General features: G+C 35.6%; 1 protein-coding gene across 2 annotated transcripts in view; it reads left to right on the top strand.

The window, feature by feature from the left end:
• ITGA4 (integrin subunit alpha 4) overlaps positions 1-18,264 on the top strand; it is a 37,679-nt gene that overhangs the window by 16,218 nt on the left and 3,197 nt on the right. For both annotated transcript variants that reach the window (XR_003991509.1, XM_030487044.1), the window contains exons 11-25: positions 1,086-1,180; positions 1,508-1,598; positions 2,633-2,678; positions 3,059-3,213; positions 5,033-5,187; positions 8,378-8,527; positions 9,788-9,864; positions 12,560-12,710; positions 13,512-13,610; positions 14,071-14,150; positions 14,471-14,557; positions 15,122-15,212; positions 15,865-15,972; positions 16,249-16,368; positions 17,829-17,948. Coding sequence is in view for 1 of the 2 variants with exons in the window: in XM_030487044.1 (XP_030342904.1) it covers positions 1,086-1,180; positions 1,508-1,598; positions 2,633-2,678; positions 3,059-3,213; positions 5,033-5,187; positions 8,378-8,527; positions 9,788-9,864; positions 12,560-12,710; positions 13,512-13,610; positions 14,071-14,150; positions 14,471-14,557; positions 15,122-15,212; positions 15,865-15,972; positions 16,249-16,368; positions 17,829-17,948 (1,625 nt within the window). In the remaining variant the exon portion in view is untranslated. The remainder of the gene's footprint in view (positions 1-1,085; positions 1,181-1,507; positions 1,599-2,632; positions 2,679-3,058; positions 3,214-5,032; positions 5,188-8,377; positions 8,528-9,787; positions 9,865-12,559; positions 12,711-13,511; positions 13,611-14,070; positions 14,151-14,470; positions 14,558-15,121; positions 15,213-15,864; positions 15,973-16,248; positions 16,369-17,828; positions 17,949-18,264) is intronic.

Here is an 18,264-nt window from a genome sequence, read left to right as displayed (position 1 = left end):
CTCCAGCAGAAGGGCAGGCACAATAGGTGGTGTGGGGGCAGGATAAAAACATGACAGGCATTTTCTACTGTTCAAAAATTTGTAAGCGGTTTCAGTTTTTCCATCATCAAAACTTGGACTGTAGGCAGGGAGCTAATATCCTTTGTGCAAAAACTGTCAGCTGTATCTTTATCAAGTCCATACCTTCACACTTCTGAATTAGCCTTTTTAATTGCAGTTATGATGCAGGGTTTTCCTTTCTCTCTTCCATTTGTCTTTGTGTTCTTGGTTCTGGTCTGTAACCTGCAAAGCTTGGAATAGTCATTCTCTTCTTATCTGGTCTCCTTATCCTTAAAGTAGTCTTTTTTTTCCTTACCTCCTTTGGTACCTGTTCCTTAAATTCTTGTTAAATGTAGTTTTTCCTGTTTTGCATTACCTTCACAGTTTTAGGCACAAGTTTCAGTTTTTGCCCCAGAACATTTGCAAACTGTAAAGGAAAACTGTATCCAAAGGTAGGGCTGGGGAACAGAGAAGTAAAATCAAATTAATAGCAGCAAAGCAAAGTAGATATATGACAGAGAATATAATGTAAAATTGGCATCCTGAAACTGCAGGGGGAGGTGGAGCAAACAAGTGGATTAGCTTTTTAAGGGAGCAAAAGCATTGGGGTTAGGGGGAAGTGAAGCAAATATTGGGAGTGGCAGTAAGAAAAGAAATTTTGTTAAACATAAAACATATCCCTTTGAACAAACCAGCTACCTTAATTTCCTTATTAAATGCCTGTTCAAGCCTGTTATCAGCTGTTAAGTACATTTCATATGAAAATAAATGGTTCATTTCAGGCAGAGTTATAAAAGTACTTTTTGTGTTTCAGTGATTTAATCCATGTGGGAATAGTAGATGCAGGAAAGTCATTGTAATTCTATGAATACAAACAACGGTTTTTTTTGTTGTGGTGTGGTTTTTTGGGGGGAGGGAGGGGTGTTCTTGTTTGGATTTTTTTTTTTAAAGACCATGATACTTTTGACTAGCCAACTGATAATTAATTTCTCTTAACTATTTTAATTGTTAACTGATAATTGTTTAATGCATCTGTTTTTTCACAGATATAGCAATTGGGGCTCCACAAGAAGATGATCTAAAAGGGGTTATTTATATATACAATGGCAGGGAAGATGGAATAACGCCATCATTTTCACAGGTACAATTTTTTCAATTAAAAATAATCAGAAAACCCTTCAGTTTCAAAAGGGTTCTCCATTTAACACTCAGACCATCTGAGGTACTTTAAAAGACTTCAGAATTAACCTGTTACAGAAAAATAAATTGTTTTGGCGGCCTTAAACAGTGTTTATGGGATGTAACATTTGCAGTAATTGAGGAATATTACTTTCAGAGGTATACTTTCACAGGTAAGCGTGTAACTGCCTTCAGCAGCAGGATGGTTGTGCTAACATTTTTCATTGGGAACTGTAACTCAGATTAGCTTTCCAAGAATAATTTTCCCTTCTGTTTTTTTCCTCTTCAGAGAATACAAGGACATCAACTCAGTAATTCTTTCAGCATGTTTGGACAATCCATAGCTAGTGCAATTGATGTAGATAACAATGGCTATCAAGGTAAATTAAACAATTTTGTTTATTTTTAAAAGAGTAGGGATTCACAGGGAACAACCGTACCATGCTGCTTGTTACTTTTAACAGAAGCAAAATCTGTTATTAAGGTGACATATTACATGATGTCTTTCGAGAAGAAAAATAAAAAGAGCTAAAGGTGAGGCAGTTTTGATGGTCATCTAGCTATTATTTAAGGACTGAGAATGATGTAATAGTAAGATCACAGTGAACAACGGGAAGAAAAATGTAACTTTTATGCAGCCATCTCATCTGCTCATGCCACAATGAACTAGTTTGGGCACTGGAAGCATGTTTGTTGTCCAGCCCAGTGTGCTAACCTAAGAAAACTTTCTGATCTTCACACTTCTGCTTTTGCCAGAAGCCACTGAGCTCCTTGATTCTCAATCTGCGTGAACAATACACTAACCTGACTCAGGGCTCATGCCATTGGATTAAGACTGTTGTGGAGTTCTTGTGGGCGTGATGCTGCAGTGCTAATTTGGTGTAAAAATAATTTAGCTGGTTCTAAGTGTACAACTGTATTAAACACATTGTCAAAATATTTTGACATTCTGCAGAGAAGCGTTATGTCAGGTCGAGTGTTGCCTGTCCTGCCCCTGAGGGTGTAAAAGCATAAAGTGATGATGAACTGCATGTTGTTTGCTCTGGCTATGTCAACAGAAAAGCTATCCAGGTTAATTTGTAATGCTTGGCTAAGAGGTAGTATACAGGTAGTCTGCTGTCAGGTCAGACTACCTGTTGTTTACCGATTTGGGAGTCACATCCTCAAATCATCACATTACTAATATCTGCAAGTCCACAGATTAGCATGTAGCATTAATAAACAGTGGACAAGTATTTGAGGAATTATCTTCTAGACAGAGAACATCTTTGAATATTACCATATGCTTTCTAATACATAAAAGACAAATGGTGCTTTAATGCTGACCAAAGGGTGAATATGTTCCAAAATGCTTGTAACTGAGAAGTAATTCATGTTGATAACTTACGCTTATTGATCAATTTTTTGTGTACAGATGTAGCAATTGGTGCATTTCTCTCGGATTCTGCTGTGGTGCTGAGGTGAGACTGCTAAATTTCCATGCTTCTAAAGATTATACAATTTAACTGATTTTTAAAAGTAATTTGATAAAACTCACTGGTATATTTTAATCTCATGATACACTTGGTGTCTTGAACATCAGGCATTAGTCTGTGGAATCCTCTACTGCTGGCATTTACATTTAAGTAAACACCCTGGGGAAAAAGAAAATATAATTTTGAAACTTCTTGAGCCAGCAGATAATGTGCACACAGCTGTTTGAAGCTATCTGCAAAATGCAGATAGCTTAAAAAATTATAAAATACAAAAATAGTTTTTGCCAGAGATTGTTAGGTTCTGCAGAGATTCTGTAAGCTATTTCTGAAGTGTTTTGTGAACATTAACTCTTTTCTATTTTTAGAACAAAACCAGTGGTAATTGTTGAAGCTTCTTTAAAACATCCTAATTCAGTAAATCGAACTAATTTAAACTGCATGGAAAATGACCAGCCTGCAGTCTGTATGAATTTGAAGATATGCTTTACCTATACAGGACGAGAAGTACCTGGATATATTGGTAAGCTACCTGGAAAAAAAATCCAGCACATGTGTTCAATTTAAATTAACTCATTTACAGAATAATGGTATTGGTATTTAGTGGACCATTAATTAGCGATGTTATAAAGGTGAGATATTGTGAGGATGAAGGTGGAACTCCAAAGTTGTCTATCACAACAATGATTTAATCTAAAGTTTTGATGGCAACCAGTTTAGACAAACAAAGACTAATTTTTAGCTAGCTGGCTGCATTGTGACACTAGAGAGTTCAGGTGGGGCTGTGCACAACCATTCAGTAATATTTTCACATGGTTTTTGCAGCACTGCTAAAGCAGTACCATCATAGATAGGTTAATTCCAGTACCTGAATTACAATTTCAGTACCCTGTAACTTACCTAATAAGTGGTGTGATTGGATTCACACTCACGCTTCTGAACTACATTGTAATGATGCCATTTCAGATGATCTCTTTCATAGCACTATAATAACTAGAACCATCATTTTGACAGGTTTTTGAATGAGATGGTATGCCATTAGGTTTCACAAAGAATAAGAGCACACTTGTTCTGTGAACACTTTATTTTACATAGTTGCCCAGGGACTGTATTCTTATTTTGCACAGGGCCCAACAGGAGTGCTTTTCTGAACTTTCCACATGCAAATGTGTGGGCCGTTGCTTTGCAATTAGGCAGGAAATTAATGGTGAGTGAATGTCTTAATGTAGAATCAAATGGATTATTCAGCAGGATATTCGAATGTCCTCTAAAAGCAGTCCTCCCAGACGTGGACCAAACCATATGGACCACTGTAGGATGCAGTCTTCCACTTAGTAATAGAGAAAAGACATTCCCTTCATAAAGCATCTCAAGCACCTGATCATACCGTTATGGAACATTATGCAAAAGAGGGAGTTCCACCATAATCCTGAAAAATATATCTTGTATTTTATGTAATGCATATTTTGCTTTTGGCACAAACTGGCATTACTTGAAGCATATGAATATGCCCTCTTAGAGGGCATATTCATGGTGAACTTATTTAAAATAACGTACTGTCTAAACTTGACTGTATTGCCTGGGTGCTTTTAATCTACTTGTCATATAAGCTGTTTGCAAGCTGCAAACAGTTCTGCAAATACATGGTATATAAAATTAAGTTGCTTAAATCTTATGTATGAGAATATACAGTATCCTTTAGAAACACATTACAGAGAACACATCAAACAATGAACTGCAAAGTTTTGAGTTCAGATCTTTTAAAATTCATATCTGTTGTGAAAGGTGAGCAGTCAGACTGGATTGCCCTTGCTGGATTTGGACATAAGACTGAACTGAAAGAGAAAAGACTAGAGGAAATTCTAGATATCCTAACTCTGCTTTTGGCAGAGATTAAGAAGTAATAGATCAGTAATGCTCTGAAACTTACTTGCAATTTATTGTCATAGCAATTCATGTTGACTTGAAAAGAACTGTGAAGTTAAACAATACTTGTCAGTGTCTGTTGACTTGACTTAATCTGTTTGTCAAAATTTAATGTCAGCCCTGTAAGTAACTGAAGCGGGTTTTCTTTAAATAGATTCTGGTAGAAAGCTATAAATATAATTTGACAAATCTAACACTGATGTAAAAGCATGTTTCAGGGATCAGTCTTGATGCAATCGACTTTCAGAAGGCTAGAAGTGTTCATTAGGTATGGATTTATGTCAGAGATTTTTTAAGCAGAGCATTTCATATTACAGAACATAAGGAAGTGAGTCAGAAGATGTGATTTCTATCGTAAATTCATGAAAATTATAACACTTAAAGTTTTTATATTTTCCCTGGGTTTTATTTTGCAGTACTGCTTTATAATCTGAGTGTTGATGTGAACAGAAGAGTGGATACACAGGCAAGATTTTATTTTTCCTCCAATGGAACATCTGATACAATCTCAGGAAATGTAAAGATTTACAGCAAGAATACTGCCTGCAAAGATCATCCAGCATTTTTGAGGGTAATGTAATTTTGAGTATGTATTACCCTGTAAATCCTTTGTTCTCCTTTGAAAAGCACACCTGCTGCAAAAGAACCGATTATGTTTACAATTGCATCACATCATTTTGGAAGTAAAATATTTGTGTTCATAAATTCCATAGTTAATATATTTTCATTCTGAAGCTTTCTCAGCTTTCTGTGGGGAAGTCAGTCTGCCATCATTTGTCAGTGAGAATATGCATAGTCGTCATCACAGTGATGAAGTAGGACATGAGCATTTTTGACATTTTTTCACCCTTTTTATGGGTGACAGATCATAGATTGATAGGGTATAACATATCTGGTATAACATACCAGATATTATAAGGTATAACATTTTTCTGCTGAACATTTTTGATGTAACTTTCCTATGTACTCGTTAATGCAAAATCTTTGAAGTTGTAGTTGCACAGAGAAAATGTTTATTATGTTTTGTCATTTTTAGCTATTTCAAAGAGTACATGTATGGTTTTGCTTCCCTTTTTACTGTGAGTAGGTGAGGTAGACTCACCTGATAAGGAAAGAACATGATACATAGGAAGTGAAATGAAGATGATTGGTAGAAGCAAGTCTGTAGTTAGAGGTTTTTAGTGTGGTCTGGTTTGTGCCTTTTTTATAGCACAGGCTGTCAGGGTGTGGAGAACACCACTCGCTTGAAATTGTTTGATTTTTCTCCTGCAAGGGATGCAGCATTCACCAAAGAAAATACTCAGAGAATCAACAGGTGGAAACAGGGTAGGAAGAGCACTCACGAGAGCTTCATGAATGAATTTAAGAGCTTAACAATATGAAGAATGTGCACTGTGCTGAAAAAGTGATTTCTCTATTCCTCTGCTCACAAAAGGGAAGCCTGTACAGATATATCTTTCTCCTGGACATACCAACCTGAAATCTGGACCAGATTAGTAGTGACAATAGTCTCTACCCCTTTCTCTGTGAAGGGGTAGAGACAACTTTGTTGTAGAAGGAGTCTGCTGGTAGAAATGCTTCAGCGGAGAAGCCACAGAGGTGGAAGTGCTGCCAGGGCAAGTGGGCATTTGGCAGGAGGCTCTTGGAGACCTGCAAGGTGTCAGATACCCAGAGAGGCCTGTACCAGCATCAAATCATAGAGATGGTACCAGCTACTCAGCAGGAGGAAGTTGGCTGTTGGTTTCTCCAGAAGTAGAGTTTGATCAAACAGCAACCGTCCTGTGAAATTGAGGATGGTACTGACTTGGAGCTAGTTAAGAATCTAGTCAGCAAGATCCTAACTGCAATAGTAGTCTCAAAGTCACTGTTGCCCTGGAGGAAATGAACCATCATGCTCACGCTTGATATATCCCTCGGAATGAGGGACCAGTCTTGAGTGTAAGAACAGCTGCAACCAGGACAAAGGTATTTTTAAGGCCATTCACTGGACAAGAAAGAATAAAAGTGAGTCAGTCTATCTTAGAAGCTTGCCAATTGCAACAAAAATTTTGGAGAATAAATGCGAAGAACTTGGAAACCTAAACCATAATCAAACACTAAAACTAGTGGACACAGAGAAACCACATTTTTTTTTACACTCAGAAAAACCAGACTTACCACCTCTAAGGCCTTAGCTAAGGGGGAAGAGAATTCTTTAAAGAAATACTAAGGCCAGGAAATATTTAGATGTAAGGGGAAAAAAGGGTAGTAAAATAATGGACTAGTTTGCCTAGCCTTTTCTTTAAAATCCTCAAGGTAGCAATTCTATGACGTTTTGAAACAAACGTATTAGGATGATTAGTGTGGTTGATCCTGCACAGAGGCTGGGAAATAGACTCAATTCTCTACAGCTATAAAAAAAACCCCGAAACTGCAGGGAAAAAGTCTTCCATGTATTTTTCTTCTTCCGTCCTTTTACTTGCTTTTTGTTTATGACACCATTAGAGGCCAATTCTTCATGACAAAGCTTCAGGGTAGAAAGCAAAGCTTACATTATCCACTGGAAAATAGCCCAGATGCATCTCAACTGGTCGTTGCACCTAAGTGAATGTTACTTACAGGAGCAATAGCAAATTACCGCTTTTAAGAGTTTTGTAAGCCAAGAGAGATTTGACTGACAGCTGACCTTACGCAGATTGCTGTACCAGCATCAGTAGGTATTTGTGTAGGAGGAAGGATAAGATTTGGCTCGTCACTTCCTATACTCTATTTTTTCCTCCATATAATTCAATTTCCTTTTTAATTCTTAATTAATAGCATTATAAGCATCTCCTTTCACCCATTGAGGTTTCTGTGCTTGTATGAAGCTCCTAAAGTTAAGTAAGTGTGAATGTCTGTCAAGTACAGTCCTTGCAAGAGATGAAGTACGTTTTATGTATTTTGAGTAAAGACTAATTAATAGCTAATTAGTGTAATGGCAGTAATATAAAGCAGATGCAGAGAAGACCTTGTGGAAAATTATTATGAATATGTGATTTGGCCAAAGCAGGCTTGCAGATAAGAATTAAAGTAGTGGCCATGTGGAGGGACAATCAGTGTCTGTCTGTCTCCTACACTTAGGGACTAATTTAATCAGGTTTGCTATTGTTAGTACTTGATGCTTCAAGCTGTTCAATTTTCACAAGTAGGGAGTTTGGGCTCTGATATGCAACATTCCTACACAGTGAAGCCTTCATGTACAAAATGGTCATTTATTGAGGGGTTGAATCTTTTTAATACAGAATAGGATATAAAGACGCAGAAAAGTAAAATGCAGTCATGACCTGATTTAGTGGTACTGTGAGAGAACTCCTTTTGATTTCATACAGAAAAATCCCTGGGTTTTGTCTGGCATTATCCCACTGGTTAACTTTCTCAATTTCAGCCACCTTTTTCCTATTTTGCTATTTGGGCAGTACAGCATTTCATGGGTAAGGCAGTATTATTAACAGAAATAGGTTCACTAATTGAATAAGACTTCTTTTAATAAAAGAATCTTCCATTCTGAAATGCCAGATGCTGTCTTTGATTGATTATGCTTTTCTGCGTTTCTGATTACCTCTTTCAGGGACAAAGATTTCTGGAAAAGTATGTAAGCCATATGGCATACGAAATTATTTTACATGTAAAAAAAAATAAGTGTTCCTGTTTAAGTTAGTTCTAGGGAACCTTATAATCTTTAAAACATAAGCACACATGTCTTGTTTTATATGATTAACTCATTAGGTTTCCAATTTTCATAGAAAGATGTAAGGGATATCTTGACTCCTGTACATGTTGAAGCAAGTTATCATCTGGGGCATCATATTCTACAGAAGAGAAATGGTCAAGAATTTTCACCACTTCAACCTGTTCTTCAACGGAGGAAAGAAAAAGATGTTATAAAAAGCAAGGTTAGTGTACAATATCTCCTTTTTTCCAATGCAGCAAGTAAATACTCATGTTTTAATCTTCAGTTAAAAAAAAAAAAAAAGCTTCCACATCCATAGCATGTGAAGGAATGTATTTTCCAGACCAGCATCTAGTGCCTTGATCTTAATTATTAAACCAGTATGCAAAAAAATGCCTAATTTGTCATTAAAAAGAAAAAAACTTTGTAGAACTGGTATACAATTTGTATTATGGTTTTAAAAAAAAAAGTAATGTGTGAGAACTTGCAAGAATATATAATATTATATACCTCAGAAGACACAGGTATGAAATTCAGTCTTTGAAATATCAATTCTTTTTCAAGTACACAGGATGAGTTACTTTCCAGTATAAAATCAATCTTTAAAATTAATTGTGTTAGTATTAATCTTGCTGGTATTAATCTTGAAGTGTTCTGATGATGTTGCTGAAATATTAGTTCTGTGAAGGTATTGCAGGTTTTCCAGCACAAAGTCTGTGGAGGGAAAAAAGTGTATTCTGTATCCTTAAATGAGTATGAGATTAACTTCTTTCAGAGAAAAAAAGAAACAACCAACCAGACAAACCCAAAACAACTTAGTTAATAAACTTAAGAGAAAGTCAGGATGCTCTGAATTTTTAACTACTAAATGTTCATAGATTTATGACTTTTCACAAACACTGAGCTTCATGTAATTCAGATACAGTTGACTATCAGAACCCTGAGATATATAAAAGATCCCTTCTTTCTTTTCATTTTCAGTCAAAATTTTGTTTGAGAAACCACAAGAGTTAGAGAGAAAGAGGGCGTTGTTGAATATAGTGACATAAAGGTGGTCTGTAGCATACTCATAACCAAGGCAGAGACACATGCGACTCACAGTGTCTCCAGTCTCATCATACCTTATTTGCAGTATGATAAGTAATGTTTGTGTAATGGAACTCTCCTGCAAAAGTTAACGTGCTGTATCATACAAGAGACTGCAGAGACCTCGGTTCTGGATTCTCTAAAATGCTCTGCCCTTTTTAAGTACTGCATTTTAAAAAATCAGCTGAACATACACCCACTGGTTTAACTGAGAGACACAGCATGTGTTTGGAAAAAGGCAAATCATAGCCTGATTGAATTGGTTTTAGGAGCAAGACCTATTAGCCAGTTCCATGTACTTGGTAACAAGGTGATAGGTTTCTTTCTTTGGAAATACTTTTACTCACTATAATACGTATAACACACTAAAGTGTCCTTTTTTATTTGTCTTTTATAGTTTGTTTTTGCAAGATTTTGCTCCCAAGAAAATTGTTCTGCTGACTTGAGAGTTTCTGGAAAAATTGCTTTTCCAAAGTAAGTATAATGTGGCTTTCATTATTCTTTTTTGAAAGAGGTTCAGTAAGATTTTTATCTAAATTATTTCTTAATCTTTTTTGTGTTAAAACCATTAATTTGCAAAAGTAGGCTATGGAGATGAGGAGTGAAGCTGTGTTTAGTTGAAGAATATTATAAAATTGTAAATCTTCCAGGAAATGTAACAGAAATGTGTATAATTGAAGAATTGTCTTGCATAATTAAAATACTTTCAAGCTCATAAAATACATCTTCTTCACAAAAAGGCAAACTTGTATTCTACACTTCATATATAATTGGGCTAAGGTACAGGGCACAGTGTGTACTCAATATGTAGACATCATAACTACTATTAAATTGACAAGCTGTCAATTATTTTGGCTGCTCTTAGGAAGACACTGTACTTGCACTGTAGAAAGAAGATACTTTGGTTTTGTACTAAGACATTGCTATATTTATTATTTCAATTATCAAGTAATTAAGTGGCTCTTTTTCCTCATTCATCTTTGGTTTTATACTGTTGATCGAGACACCAGATGGTTGAGTATTATGTGAAGTTCAGACTTCTTTTCCCTACATGAATAAGATTTCATTTTCCTACATTAATTTTATGATTTTTTTCGTTTATACCCCTATTTTTTTTTTACATACTCTTTAGTGTGTTTCACTTTTCCCATTCTTTCCAATTAGGTATCATATTTAAATCCTGTATTATGCAAGACAATTAGTGCACTTTAAAAGTATTTAAATACAGTTATTATTGTCTTGCAGAATCTGTATTACACCAAGTAATACTTTTTTAGATACACTTTTATTTAGCATATTTATTTATTTAGCATATTATTTAGCATATCTTTCAAAAGTTTTAAGCCATGTACCATTGTTTCTATTCAGAATGAATTTTAATTGTTTGATTTTAAGTTATATTTTATCATCAGCACCTTTTTCTTTATTGAATATTATACTTCAAAGCAAGAAATATGGGTTGTTTGTGTGCAAAAAGAGAAATGGTACCTGTTGTGAAGCTCAGCTCGCCAGGTATTTTGTGTGTGACCTGGATTTTCTTGTGTAATTTATCACCTTTAAAGTTGATTCTACTTTAATCGAGATACTACATTGAATAACCTAAAATGACACCAAAAGATGATGACAATCCTGTAATGCTTATTAATCACACCTTTGTGATCCTAAGCACAAGGTTTTTCATCTTCACAGATTTCGGAATAAGATTAGTATCTTTCTGCCTACCTTAACACATGGCCTGTAGCATGAGTCTGAAGCCCTTTTTATTTTCTTGGGCTTGAAGGTTATTTTATTTGAACAATCATAAACTTTTCAGAAAGATTGGGCAGCATTTCCATTCCTGCCATTAGCGATGCAATTGTGTAACGACTTCAAAGCTCTGAGAAAGGAAAACAGATTACAACATACCTGCTTGGCATCAGGTTAGCAGCAGCAGATTTTTAGTGTAAATAAACAGGCTAAATATCTTGATAAAGTGTGAAGTATCACCTTAAATTACATTGGGCCCCTAGAATCTCGATTAAAAACTAGTTAGCTGTGAAGCATTAATTTATTTTGTCTAGACAGGATGCATTCATTATCCTTGAACAGCAAAGCAAACACTTTTAGTCTTAAAAGAATGAAATCAAATAGGGGTGTTAAAGTAGTGCTTTACTTACTGAGTCTTTGTGTATACATTATCATGTTTTGTTTAAATCGCTGAGATTTTGGCCTGCTCTGTAAATTTCCAGTCCACATCATGCATTTTTTAATGAAGAATGAAATATGATTACCAGGGAAAAGCTGTAGTTCAGCTTTGTCGTAGTCCCAGATGTGCACCTGGTGCTTTTGTGTACTTGTGTGTTAAGCTGGGAGGCATCTTTGTGACAGCAGCTTGTTAATGAGCTTAGCTTGAATAGGAAAGGACTGAACGGTAAGCACGTAACTAGTAAGAGAACTTTAAAATTTAACCTAAACCTAATCAAGCTACTGAAATGTTAACGTTGTGTTTTTCTTTAATTCGCTTTTGTCTTGGAACCTATCTGCTTATGCGGTGCTTTTACCTTCTGTTGCTTTTCTAAGTGCCAGCTTCTTTCCCAAAGGTGTTCGGTGACTAATGCTTTGGTTTCCAGCCAAAATATCTGATAAATGTCTCTTTCTAGGCAGCCTTTCTACAAGTCTTAATTAAACTTTAATGTCAAGCTGAAGTTTACTTTTAGCCCCCCACAGGGTGTCTGTACTTGTAACGTGATTATAGAACACTACATAGATCATAAGATAGGCATGTTCATTTGCCCTTTTTGTGACCTGCTTCATAGTACTTCAATCTATACTTTGAGTACAAAGAGTGAATTTGAAAATAATGTTTGCAAATATTGTAGCAGTAGCAAATTGTTGTTCTTGGTTGTGAAGAAAAGGACCTATCTTGTAAAAGTCAAAGCACAACTGGTCTGACAACAGTTTTCTTGCTCTTGCATTAATAACCTCAAGCCTTAAAAAGGGCAATGATGAAGTTGACTGGCATGTGTAGTACCTTCAGTTACAGGACTGAGTAAAAACTTTGCCAACTGATCTCCAGCTGAACTTGTCAGAACCAAATGAAATGAACTGAAAGAGCAGTGGAGGAAAATTTTTGCATACAAGCCGTATATAGAATTACTTTTCACTTACATTATAATTAAATTCTTTATAGGCCTCATGATAAGAAAACATACCTCGCTGTTGGAAGTATGAAGACTTTATTGTTGAACATTTCTCTGCTCAATGCTGGAGATGATGCGTATGAAACTGTCCTCCACATTCAAATCCCTAAAGGTCTTTATTTCATCCGAATTTTAGAATTGGTAAGAACCAAAAAAATTTGTCAAACAGTAATCCTTTGAGATTTTCCTTTTTCAGCTAGACATTTTTCAAATTATGTTAATGGATTGTTGAGTTTCTTTAGATACTGACAACCTACACACACTCCCTCCTCGCAAAAAAACCTGACAAAATTCCAGGTTTTAAGTTCTGAGACTTCTAGCTACCTAAACCATGTGCAACTTAATCAATACAAGTGACTTAAAACATTTCAGTAACAGGATGTGATGGTAACAATTAAAATTAAGGGGAAAAAAAAAAAAAGAGGTTTCTAAAAGTATTTCAGGATCTTAAGGTCCTTTCCAACCCTAACCATTCTATGATTCTATGTTACAGGTACTTTTTTTTGTTACGATTGTGTTTTCAGTGATCACAAAGATCCCATTGAATCTGTTCTTTTTCACTGATACAGTCTTATGAAGAAGTCACAAATCTAATTGTTATCTCTTTCTACCTTTTTAAAATAACTGCTCCCTGTGTAGAATCCCCCCGACAGACACCTTTCAGAGATTGGCTTTAAACTTGAGTGGGTCCGGGTGTGATGCATATGCCTTATCTTCACTATTAGCAAACAGAAGATGAAGTAACAGGATACAGTAATAAATATAAGGATACATTAAAGCAGTCATGAATAATATGATTGCTGTGTATATTTGCATCAGTGAAATAACAAACACCTAGTTCAGGGAAATATAAACCACCCAATTTCAGCGTGTGCATGTATTGTGAAATGTGTGAAAAAAGCAGTTTTCTTTTAATCATTAATAATTTGTCCTTTGTTTTAGGAAGAAAAACAGATACATTGTGACGTATTAGATAAAGAAATTCACGCAGTGAAACTTGAGTGCAGTGTTGGTTGTTTATACGTAGATCAAAAATCAAAGGTAAGCTATGTATGGCTATGTATGAAGTTCACAGCTTTAAAAACACCCTAAATACGTTATGAGGATTTTCAGGGAGGAGGAAAAAAACCTTGTTTCTTGGAATCTCTCCTTCATTCCTACTAATGTCTTTTATTATGTTGGTTGGTATCCAAAGCTCTTTGCTACTTTTAAAATCAGTTGTCTAAACACTTTGTGGAGTAATTCATTAAGGGACAACATTGTTTGCATTATGCATCAACTGATTGTGCTTGGCTGCCTAGACAAGTGAGCTGACTAAGGCTGTGAACAGATGTGTTAGGTCAGTAGAAAAGGAGAAGACAACACAAAAAGCAAGTATTTTCTTAGTTCTGGGGGTTTTTTAGAGCAGGAAATTCTAAATGAGTTCAATAAGATGTTTTTGTTTAAACTATGTTAAGACACATTATCATTTGATATAAAGAAAATTTTATTTGTTCCACAGCTGGATTTTAGTTTTCTCTTGGATGCAAGTTCGTTTACCAGGGCAGAAGATGACCTCAACATCATCGTAAATGCTACCTGGTAAAGTCCAATGAAAAATGCTTAATGAAAAATACTACTAGCTTTGGAAAACAGAGGAGGGAACATTGGAAAGACTTAGCAAAGCACAACTGCAAGAAAGCACAGGGATTGCAACTTTGTAGAGAAAGGGAAAATTACAAAAACCCTCCGATGATAGATATTTAAATAATGAGCAGGTTTCTGCCTGTATAAAATCTTACGTTTTAAATTTTTTTTATTTAATAAGCTGAAAGTCTGTTTAATATTTGTTTATAGAAGAAATGTGTAGCGTATGATGCTACACTCGATATACTCATTTTTCTCTCATTCCATTTTTATAGTAAAAATGAAGATGGGAGCATGTTGCTGGATAACACACTAACTTTAGCTGTACCTCTAAAATATGAGACTGAGTTAAATGCTCATGGGTAAGTAAGTCAGCTCTTCCTGTACCTGCACATCTATAGAACTGTTGTCTTGGTACTTTGTACAAAGCTTTTAAGCAGAAGTGTCGTGCAGCTGAAAATTCTTGGGAATGAACTGGCACAGCTATCCTGGGGCCTGACCCATACACTACTAAGATCTTCTTTCCACTACTGTGAGATGACACCAGTGATATCTGTGGTGGTTTGATCTTGTCTCTTAACAGACCAGTATTTTTTTAAGAACTGGAATATTTTTTTTATTGAAAGGTATTTAATAAGAGCACAGCAGATCCTCAGATTCCTTGCTTTAACATGGACCATATTCCGGGTGTGTTGTGGGCTGTGATTTTAGATGAGGATTTATGACTTTTTCTGAATTTTTTTTTTCCTTTTTAAGAGGAAAAAGTACAAAGGTAGAGGAACTTCTACTCTGTGTTCCTAGACTTACTTAAGTGCAAACTTGTGTATTTGCTTAGAACTGATCTTACTGGACATAGCATGGAGCAGAAAGTTAAGCTAATGACATATATAGCAATCCTATTAATTACAACTTCTAAACCATTGCAGATTCGTATCACCGGCTTCGTTTATTTATGGAACAAATGAGAAAGATTCCCCAGTTATGTGTCTGAAGGAGAGTATCAACTTCACTTTCCATGTAAGAGTTTTCCCTTGTCAACCCTATTATCCTTGTTTTGAAGGTTAATACTTAGATTTCCAGTGTATCTAATGACAGTCTGCACAGTCAGTAAGGGAAGTTTTGAAGAGTACAAGGTCATGATGAGCAACTTCTGTACATCAGTGATGGGAAGTAGCTGTTAGTCCCTCTTTAAACACTTTTTTTGGTCTGGACAATCTTCTACTGAATGGTCAGAGAAAAAGTACTTAGCAGAATCAGGACTGAAAGTCCTAGAGCAGTTCTGACTTGCCACTTCTTCCATTACGGAACACTTTAAAAGGAATTATTTTATGGTAAGAAAAAGGAACTAGGAGCTCCTTAGGATCTATAAGGTATCAGATTTGTCTCCAGTGGCTTAAAAGAACAAGTTAGACATTAATCTCTCCTAGTTCCTGTTGCATATTCTTCTGGAAGGCAGTCTGTATGACCTCAGGGTAGCCATCACAGATTAGCACTGCTTACTAATTGGGTGCAGAGGAGTGAAGTGTTCAGGAAGCCTACACAATGAATTAAGCAAAATGTTACAACTCCTAGCAGAATCCACTTTTCATGATAGCACGGCAATGCAGGTGCTACCCCATTCTGTGAGGTTTTATGTATTTATTCTCTTTATAACTTTCTCCCTCCCAAGGTTATCAGTGCAGGACCAAGCATGGCTCCAAATACAACCTTAGAAATAATGATACCTAATGCTTTTCCACCCAATAACTTCAGATTATTCAACACACTGGATATCAAGGTAAGCACAGGTTACTTAATATAATTTTATTAGCCATATGAATTCTATGAAAAAGAGAAGGAGAGCACAGCAGAACTAGGTACTAATATGGGCACAGGTTGTTAGCTACGGTGAAGCAGAGTGAACATGAACAGGATATTCTTCAGCCCCATGTGTTTTATAATTCTGAAAGTAGAATTTACATTCTTTTTGAGCTTCTGGCCTTTCAGAAATCTGTATTCTGATTAGTATCTGATGTTGAAGTTCTAACAGTGATGATGATGATTTTATTTCCAGACGACAGTTGGAGAGTGCTCCTATAATAAATATCCCAGACACTGTAGCGCAGCAGAAAAAAATGAAAACATATTGAAGGATGTTGTCACTTTCTTTTCAAAGCCCGCTAAGAGACAAATGGTAAGCTCTCTCTTTTAGCATCAGTGGGAAATAAATGACTGTATGAATGAGCCTTAAGACAACAGTATATCTTATATAATGAGGTCACCAGAGCAGTCTTCCAAGGATTTGTGGTGGGACCGGTGATAAGTTCAGCATAGTCATAAGTGACTTTAGTGAAAGAGGTGAGAGCTGAACTGAGAGTGTCGATTAATGACACATCACTGAAGTCAGTGTAGATGACAGTCACCTACAAAGAACTTCCAAAGGCTTATGCAACAGAATGAGTGGGCAAACAGAATGGCAGATGAAATTCAGTAACAAATCAAAAATGATGCATGGGGGGAAAAAAGAGAGTCTTAATTTTAATAACATGAAGTACGCAGATCAAATATTCATTGGCTTCTTCACACCAAAAATGTGCCATCAACTGTCAAACATAGGAGCCAAGTTATTTAAAAAAAAAAACAAAAAAAAAACAAAACAAAAAAAAAAAAAACCACCAAACAAAAATACCACAAGAAAAAGAAGGCAAAAGTAGTACTCATGGTGGAACTTCTTACTGAAGGATGCTGTGAATGCCAATAAGTGAATTCTAAGGGAAACTATACAAGTAAATGGAACTGAAAGTCATTAAGAATTTAAAAATATAAGGAAATATTTTTTGGCTTGGAACATTCTTAATAAAACTATTTGGGAGGCTGGAAGAATATTGTACATGCCTGCCCTGTCCACTCTCATCCCTCTGCACCTGCTTATGGACCCTGCTGGAGATCTGATACTTGACTATGTAGTAGTCCAAACGGGAACTGCTATTCTAGTGTTATATTTTGAGGGTTTATTCTCATAGACATCTGTGTCTCCAATTTGTATTTGATGAAGTACAATTTTGTTTAATACTTTTATCTTAGAAAGAAGCTGGACACTTTAAAATGTTAATTTGTGACTTCAAGTAAGCACAGTACAAGGAACATCAACCAATGATTGAGACAGCCTGCACTAGAATATCAAATCACTCAGAACTCAGGCACTGCAGTCTTGGACAAGGAGTATATTCATGTACAGGCTTGCTTTCTTGTTTAATCCAAACTCGAGAGAAATGCTGCTAGCTGACAGTGTACAATCAGTTACACTTATTTATACTGGATATAATATAGTCACTGTCATTTATTATTCTTGATAAAAGCTAATTTGACATAACAGGGTAAAAAAATCCCACATATAACCAAATTATGACAGTTGTTCTTTTTCAGTCTAACAAGTTTTGTATTTTTAAGAAAAATGAAATTGTTCAGTAACAATTAGGTTGGTCCCTTGTACTGTTCCTTTAGCACCTATGGATTGACAGTGGTGGATGACAATCACCCTGACTTTTCAGGAACAAACATGGATCTTTTTGTTTTACTCAGTTCCTGAGTGCCTTTGATACTAAGATGATAAATGTTGATAAACTGAAGCTTTACTCTCCCTCCCTTCTACAGTACTGCATGAAAAATGACAACTTTTGCTTACAAATATATTGCAAGCTTGGAAACATGGAAAGTGGAAAAGAAGCAACCGTTCAGTTGCATCTGGAGGCTACTCCTTCACTTTTAGAAATGGTAACTTCTCGTACTTAAGGGGAATATTTCAAGGCTTATTTGCAGTATTCTCTGTATGTAAATTGTAGGTATTAATATATTTTTGTGAACAGTATGATTAAATCCAAATCTTTTAGGTGTTAACCTATTATATTTTCAATGTTAAGCCCCAAGGTGATATATGAAAAATTAAAACCACTGAAGAATATGTATCTTAGATTATCACTTCATTTTTTAGTATGCATTAAATACTTAACCCATTCTGGCTGGGTTATGTAGGATTGGGATTTAACCTCAACCCATAATTGTACTTCTCTAAGAAAAGCAGCATGGATGT

Source organism: Strigops habroptila, chromosome 5, assembly GCF_004027225.2.
Source record: "Strigops habroptila isolate Jane chromosome 5, bStrHab1.2.pri, whole genome shotgun sequence".
NCBI lineage: Eukaryota > Metazoa > Chordata > Aves > Psittaciformes > Psittacidae > Strigops > Strigops habroptila.
Note: the sequence above shows the minus strand (reverse complement) of the source record. Positions and strands in the feature narration are given on the sequence as shown.